The 7,963-nt window shown below is 32.9% G+C and overlaps 2 protein-coding genes across 4 annotated transcripts; one reads left to right on the forward strand and one right to left on the reverse strand.

Moving 5' to 3' along the window:
* Positions 1 to 211: 211 nt before the first annotated feature.
* Positions 212 to 3,601, forward strand: LOC131653973 (1-acyl-sn-glycerol-3-phosphate acyltransferase 3-like). Its single transcript, XM_058924333.1, has 10 exons — positions 212 to 447; positions 1,238 to 1,360; positions 1,455 to 1,494; positions 1,592 to 1,725; positions 1,819 to 1,896; positions 2,008 to 2,166; positions 2,279 to 2,404; positions 2,549 to 2,641; positions 2,880 to 2,966; positions 3,089 to 3,601. Exons 1-10 carry the CDS (start codon positions 367 to 369, stop codon positions 3,344 to 3,346), a joined length of 1,179 nt encoding a protein of 392 aa, XP_058780316.1. The 5' UTR covers positions 212 to 366; the 3' UTR covers positions 3,347 to 3,601.
* A 1,227-nt stretch (positions 3,602 to 4,828) lies between these two features.
* On the reverse strand, positions 4,829 to 7,963 carry LOC131653974 (proteasome subunit beta type-1). Of its 3 annotated transcripts, none has more exons than XM_058924334.1 (8): positions 7,875 to 7,963; positions 7,621 to 7,680; positions 7,436 to 7,543; positions 7,096 to 7,177; positions 5,805 to 5,934; positions 5,582 to 5,724; positions 5,400 to 5,486; positions 4,829 to 5,114 (listed from the first exon to the last, which is right to left on the reverse strand). In XM_058924334.1, exons 2-8 carry the CDS (start codon positions 7,665 to 7,667, stop codon positions 5,040 to 5,042), a joined length of 672 nt encoding a protein of 223 aa, XP_058780317.1. In that variant the 5' UTR covers positions 7,668 to 7,680; positions 7,875 to 7,963; the 3' UTR covers positions 4,829 to 5,039. The 3 variants fall into 3 exon arrangements, with proteins under 3 accessions (XP_058780317.1, XP_058780321.1, XP_058780322.1); XM_058924338.1 differs by having other exon boundaries at positions 7,621 to 7,678; positions 7,820 to 7,945; XM_058924339.1 differs by lacking the exon at positions 7,875 to 7,963 and adding an exon at positions 7,759 to 7,829 and having other exon boundaries at positions 7,621 to 7,678.

A 7,963-nucleotide genomic window follows, 5' to 3' on the forward strand; every position in this document is an offset into this window, starting at 1 on the left:
TGATTGTGATTAGTTGACATTGTAAAAATAAACATGGTCAGTGAATATCTCTTTTTCTTTTTATTTAAACAACACTTTTATTTAAAAAGAAATAAACTCATCAAAATATAATAAAAGTTATTATTTAAAAAAAATAAAATGAAATAATATTTTAATTATTGAGTCTCGAAATGGAAATGAAAATGTCCATAAAAAATTGAGATGATTTTTCAATTTGAAGTTCCTTCCATAACCCAACCCAGCGTGGCACAGCTATTGTTGATTCCTTCATCACAAAACCTCCATTATTTTTCTCCCCCAAATCACAACAACAACAACACTATTCAATCTCGATAATTCTCTTTCGTCTTTTCATCACAGAATGCCATGGCGTTCCCTGCTACAATGGTTATTCTTCCTGTAGGAATCGTCTTCATTCTTTCAGGTCTCATCATCAATATCATTCAGGTACATAACATAATTCAAATCCAAATCTTCATTATTATATCAATTTTTTCATAGATTCAGATTCAACATTCTTATCATTTTGCTTCTGCATTCAATTCTCTTTACATTTTTCTTCCTGTATAATTTATTCTCATTAATTCAGATTCAACATTGTTTATATTTTCATTATTTAATTTTGGAATTCATCATGTACAAAACTATAGACAATCAAGGTTTACGGTCGCAGCCGCGTTGCAGTAGTCGCGTAAAGACTTTCGCGATTTCAATCCATACAAGTGTTGTATTGGTGATTGTAGTGGTCGCGGTGTGAAATAATCACAACTTATTCTTTATTATTAAAACTGTGAATAACGGTATAACGGACTGTTTTTTAAAATGTTGTATACAATTACCTGCAATTTTCTTGATCAACGATGCCTTGTTTATTGTGGATTTTGATTCGCAACGGAGAAAAATAATAATTCGAATTGATGTAATTAAGTTTACAGATTCTCGATTTTTGATGATTAGATAGTTGATTATAAGGTATTTACATAGAGGAAAATGCTAGTGTTTACAAAAACATATACAAGAAAAGATGCTAATTAATCTGCATACGAATGCTGGCTGAATTGTTGCTGTTTTCACCTGTTGAAATCTGCATCCAAATGCGGAATTGTTGCTGTTTCACCTGTTGAAATCTGCTTCGAAATTCTGAATTCTTGATGTTGTGATTCTTCGGTTTAGTGAAGTGGATATGTCGAACGAAATAGCATTCCTCTTACATGAGTATATTTATATGCATTTGCAGGCAGTTCTCTTTGTGTTTGTTAGTCCGATTTCAAAATATTGTTACAGAAAAGTAAACAAAGTGCTTACTGAATCACTATGGTTGGAGCTCATATGTCTCGTTGATTGGTGGGCGGGTGTCAAGGTGTTACTTTGATTAATTATCATACTTCGTATTGATTTGTTGTTTATGATCATCATCTTTCTTGCCTGTTAACTTGTTGAATCTTTGGTTTTAGGTTGAGCTTTACGCAGATTCAGAAACATTTCAACTATTGGGTAAGGTGAATGTTAAGTTTTTATGAATATTTGTTGAAAATAAAGTAGTATAAAAGGATTTTTCATGAACTTGCAATGGTATATGTCAAAATTCCAGGTAAAGAAAATGCACTTTTGATATGTAACCACAGGAGTGATATTGATTGGCTTATTGGATGGGTTTTGGCTCAGCGCGCGGGTTGTCTTGGCAGCACTGTCGCCATTATGAAGAAAGAAATTAAATACTTTCCTGTGTGTTTCTTTAAACCCCTATTTGTTATTTGTAAACTCGGAATTGAATTAAGGCGTTTAATTAGTTTAAATGACAATATTGAATATATGTAGGTTATAGGTTGGTCGATGTGGTTTGCTGAATTTTTATTTCTAGAAAGAAACTGGGTTAAAGATGAAGAAGCATTGAAGGTAACTAAACTAAATCGAAGTAAATCATTTTAATCATTTAGATATATATGATAAGTGTAATGTTTCTTATTAGAGTTTTGTATTTATAAATCTCTTGAATTTTGTTGGCAGTTGCGTTTTAAGCAACTTGAACACAAACCAGTGCCTTTCTGGGTGGCTCTTTTTGTTGAAGGAACTCGATTTACCCACACAAAACTGTTAGCAGCTCAAGAGTTTGCTATTTCAAGAGGGATGACAGTGCCTAAAAATGTTTTGATTCCTCGTACGAAGGTTATAACAGCATTGATAATTAGAATTTGTTTGGTTGGAAGAAAAAAAGAATGTGTACGCCTTGATTTTGTTTTATAGCTGATATCTTTCATTGTTGATGATCTCTCTACAGGGTTTTGTGACGACTGTACAAGAAACGCGAACATACATTCCAGCCATTTATGATTGCACATTTACAGTTCCAAAGGGCGAACCTTCGCCTACACTGCTGAGAATTTTTAAAGGCATTCCTTCTTCGGTAAGGCAATTGAAAACCTCGCCTGACGATAAAAAAACAATGTTGTTTATGTATTCTTTCAAAATTAGATGTTTTATTGGATGTTGTTATAGTTAACAGTTTCACAATCTAAAAATATATTTATGCTGCTATGCTCTTTTGCAGGTGAAAGTTCAAATTCAGCGACACAAAGTAGAAGAACTTCCAGAAACACCCGAAGGCATTGCACAATGGTGCACAGATGCTTTTGTTGCCAAGGTATTACTACAAACAATGTAAAAGATGAGTGCCTAAATCTCACCAAAAAAAAAGTAGATTCTTATATGTTCTAGTAGTAGAAAATTTGTCGATTAATTGCTATTCTTTTTTACTTGATGGTAATTGCTATTATGACTCTGGTTTATAATGTTACATAAACATTCGTCAAAACTTTCTGTCCTATGGTAATAGTTAGATTTGCAAACAAATAATCTGTGTTTTCTCAAATATTTACCAGGATGCGTTACTCGAGAAATATAATACAACAGAGATATTCAGTGAGCTAGAACTTCATGAAACCCGTCGGCCTAAAAGATCAATATTTGTAAGTTTCTTCGTAAAGTGAACTACTCATTTCACAGCTTGAAATTTTTGTCCAATAAAAACTATTGAATTCATCTATTATAAATTTTCATGATGAATATGAATCCAATCGAACTACTGCAGGTTGTGGCTTTTTGGTCAAGTTTCCTCGGCTTTCTTCTTGTTAAATTCTTCCAATGGTCTTCACTACTCTCCACATGGCAAGGCATCGTATTTACGGTACTTTTCATGGTCATTATCACGGTTGTTATGGAAGTTCTCATACACGCAACTCAAGCAGAGCGATCTAAAGCCAATTTACCCGCCAATTTACCCATACAAGACCCCATCAAACAGAGGCTTCTTACTCCAGATACTACCAAACCTTCTCCAATAATTTAATGTTACTCCAATGTCTCTGTCTCATTGTACATGTATACATTTTTTTTCTGGTTCTAAAATGCAGGATGTGTAAATAAATATTTGTTATTTATATTCCTAGGTCCCAACATTCTTTTGATGTCTATTAGTTTTGGGGTAACAATTGTAATTTAGAAATTCAAAATTCTTTTTAGTGGTAATAAATTATTATTAGACCATATACAATAACATCTAAAACTAAAATGTACTTTGCCATTTAGTTTTCTTAAATATCTCAAGAAAAATGATGTTTTGCAGGAAAAGTAATGAGCTAGCACGAATTAATATAGATGAAAGCATATAATTGATTTGACAATGATGAATCTAATTAACTTTTAGCATGAGAATTACATTTTCTATTTTCTTGTATGTTGTGATCTTCCATATACTATATCAAATACTCCATCTGTTTTTTTCTTATAAGTCAGTTTTGACAATTTTATAGGTCTTGAGAAATATAATCTTTCTTATATAAAAAAATAAATTTAAAAAATGAAAAAAATAAATAAGAGGATATTGGTTGTCAATGTAAAATTTTACACGTCCGTGTATGTATATACCCAATTTTCTCAATAGATAATAATAAATATTTAAATTAATAATAAAAAGTTGTATTCATTAATATGGTAAAACAATTTATAATTTAATATACCTTTCTCTTAAAATAATATATAATAAAAAAGGGAATAATAATTTTTTTACATGGCAATAAGAGTAAATGAGTTGAATTATGCATTAATAAATTCCATAAAACTATATAATATAGCCGGCGTGTTGCACAGCTGGAGTTATCAAGGATCCTTCATCAAAATTTTAGATTATTGATTTTGTTTGTTGAGATTTTTTAAGTGATTCTATTTGAATAATTATTATATGCGGGCTTATAAATATATTTGAGGGAAAAAAAGTTGATTTTAAAAGTAATAGAGGGTCAGATGATTTTTCTTAAATGGATTTATATGAACCTTTATTCTCAATCAAAGATTCTGAACTTCTTAAACAATTCAAGTGTATTCACTTTTGAATTTGAGAGTGTACAATAGCCACAATATGTTCATCAACAAAAATAATTAAATACCTGCCAGAATAATAAGTTCATTAACAAAAATAGTTAAATACTTGTTTTCGTCTAGTGATGATACTTTAGAATGTATAACCTCTATTGTGCATCATTTGATCTCTTAGATATAGTTCCATCATTTGATCTCTTAGACATATTTGATGCAAGTAAATTTTGGTCCAAAACAAGTATGGAGGTGAATGGTCCAAAAAAATGTGGATTCCACCATTTTGGATGAGACTTTGGTAGTAGTACTCTTCATTACATATTAGGAGTTGTATGGTATACTAATCCTTAACTATGTCCAATTACACACTACTGAAATGCTGAAGTTGATTTCTTTTTGAGATAACATTAAAGCAAAATATCTTATGCTATTCATTTTTAAACGCAGTAGACTTCAATAGAGTTAAGAAATGGCTCAGATAACATCCAACGCAGATATAAAGTAAAAAAAATACAGTTTAGTCACAATGTCAGCAGACCAGAAATAGTTCAAATTGGAAGGCAAATCATAATCTATTGCTGGGAAAAACCCTCACCACATTCAGAATTTAGGAGCACTAAACATTCAAGTACAAGTCTATCATGAACATAAATGTCTGAGTAAAGACTTCAATCTTTCCTTAGCTCCATGAATTCACGATGAATACCACTGGCATTTAGGATGACAATTTCAATGCTATCCCCCTGTAAAACCATACATCCAAAGTAAGTTTAGAGCTTGTCTTAATGTCAAATGACAATTATGTAAAAGAACCCAAATTTTCTGCAGTCAAAATAACCCTGCATTCACAGTCATGAGATTTCCACCGCCAGATTTTAATAGGACAGCTTCTTTTTCGGCTTTGCATATAAGGGTCTCAAACACCAAGTCAAAATATGGATTGTTTGATATAGATTGAACGACTCGAATCCGCAATAGTGTGAATGTGATTTGGCAGACAATACATTTTCACGTGTAAACAAACTTACAGTGTATATATCTCTCTCAGATGCAGATGCAAAAACAGTTTTGACCAGATCAACTGCTTCTGTTTCAGACAGTGGAGTAACAGCATCCTGCAAAAAAGAACATATTTTAATGTAGAGGTGTAACTCAAACAGGATTTAAACCATGGAATATTTCAACTAAAACACCAATTTAAGAACTTCACCTGGGCAGGCAAAAGGAGTGGGCTGGGGGACTTCAGTTGGTTATCAAGAAAAGGCATAATGAGGGTGGATCCAGAACCCTGAGAGCTATATCCCACCCTCTCATAGGAACCAACAGCATCATATGTGAAGACGCATCCCTTTCCTATTTTAGGTTGAAGTAGAAGTCAGAGTGAGCAAATACAAAATAGGATATGAACAATAAAAGAAAGCTGGAAATAGCACCTTCACTGTCAAGGCCGCCCAACACATTGAAAGAGTAATAAGGAAAGAAGCGTTTGTAATAAAGTGTGTTTGAAAGCAACTGAGCCATTGCAGGGCAGCTCATTTGCTTGTTGTGTTGATGCTGATATGTCTGCATTCATATTCAACAGTGTCATTTCAACCAGAAGAATGCAACAATTTATGAATCAAACAACACAATTTTCACTAAATTTCTAACTAACATCTGACAACATAGATAATCAGGTTATATGTGTTGATAAAAGGCTAGAAGCTTTAATAAATGATGCAATGCAATTAGTATCATCAAATCAATCAAGCACAACATTCCAAAAACTTTTCAATATTCTTACATCTTAAAATAAACATTGAGCAAATTTTAAAATCTGTTATGTCGCAAAGTAATATTTCCAAAAAAGATATACAGTACAGAGTGAGGAAAGTCCAACTGATACACTAAGCATGTGTTTGGCAACTCATTTGCAGGATATTTCCCGCGTCTCTATGCAAAGAAAACATGAAAAAGTTAGAAGCTCGAGTTAGGAGCATTGGCCAGACATGCATCTTTTAGCCTCTTGGACACGGAAACAAACATAGGCTAACTTCTACATAGAAAAGACGGCAAGGAGTGTGGGCATGTGTATAGTAGTATAGTTACACTGCAAATGAGGGTTGATCAATATAAGCCAATAATTTAAGGTAAAGGGAGATCAAAGAATTTATTTGTCTGAAACATTAAAGTATAGGGTGAATGGGCAATCTCAATCCTTATAACTTAATACAGGACAAGCATTAATTCATGATTGCTGTCAACTAATCAATTTAACTAACTTATATACTAAGTTAATCATAGCTAAACTTACTTGAAGGACGATTATACTAAGGTCTTTGGTTACCACGGGAGCCTATAAATAAACCATCAATGCAAATATTCAACACCATCATTGCATACCTAAGAATACTGAGATTTTAGTTTCTTATCAGAATATGTAAAACCCAAACCAAATTAACCCTAGAGTAGTCTGGGTTTATTCTTCTGCAGTTCCAAATCAGTCATGTCACAAATATAGAAGTTAGAAAGAATTTTGAACTGAGCAAAGTTGTCTTCCAAACCTCTTAACAGAAAAAGATTTCAAGAACTAATCAACATAGTGAAGCATGCAGACATAACAAAAACACAAGGAACTTAAACAAAGAACAACGTATCCCACATGTTAAGTCATCCTGAAAATGTTTACAATCTAAAAAGTATCATTTATTTTGCTGTCACAAAGATAGGGACTCTTAGACTCACCAAATGTCTAGCAGACAAAACCTTCTGCAAAGCCTTCACATCAGCTTGAAAACCCGAAGAAGCCATCACACATTTCTCAGCTCTGTCATAAAACAAAACAAAAACCCCAAAAACTTAATTTAAATTTAACATCCTTCAAACAAAACAAAAACCCCAAATACTTAATTTAAATTTAACATCCCTCAAGATCAAAATTATTAAATTAACATAACTAAAAAAGTGTGTCCTTTGTCTAATGCCGTAATCAAGAAAATTAACACCACTCAACAATTAGGTTTCAGCAAAGTAAAATCTCAAAAACAAAAAGCTGTGTAGAATGAGAAAATGACAAATGGCATACAAATGAGAGATTTTGGAGTAATCACGAGTGAGGATGTTGTAACCAGACGACATCCTGGTATCTGCTGCAATCACACAGTAATCCGATCCAGCAACAGCAACACAAGATCTACAAATAACAATAACATCAAAAAACAATAACGGTAAAAAAATCACATTCAACAGAGAAGAGAATAGCGAGAGTACCCTCCATTGTTGTCATATGGAGACCAATTAGCGTGTTGTTTAGTCATGGTGAATAGGACTGCAAAACAAACACCGAAAAATGTTAAACCTAACTCAAAAGCAATAAACAAACAGAAAAGAGGGATAATAGCTCAGAACCAAATCGAGCAAATTAGGGATCGGAATTCGCTCAGAAATGAGGAAAAGAATAGAAAACGACCGGGAGGAAGAGATGGTTGGTTGCGAAATTGAAAGCGGAGAGGAGAGAGTGGTACCGTGGCGGAGTAAAGTTGAGATGTGGTGGTCGGAAGGCGGTGATGTGGGTAGTTGGCGTGACTAGGGATTGGTTTCTATGGAGTTCTAA

The sequence above is a fragment of the Vicia villosa genome, linkage group LG2 (assembly GCF_029867415.1).
Source record: "Vicia villosa cultivar HV-30 ecotype Madison, WI linkage group LG2, Vvil1.0, whole genome shotgun sequence".
NCBI classification, from domain to species: domain Eukaryota; kingdom Viridiplantae; phylum Streptophyta; class Magnoliopsida; order Fabales; family Fabaceae; genus Vicia; species Vicia villosa.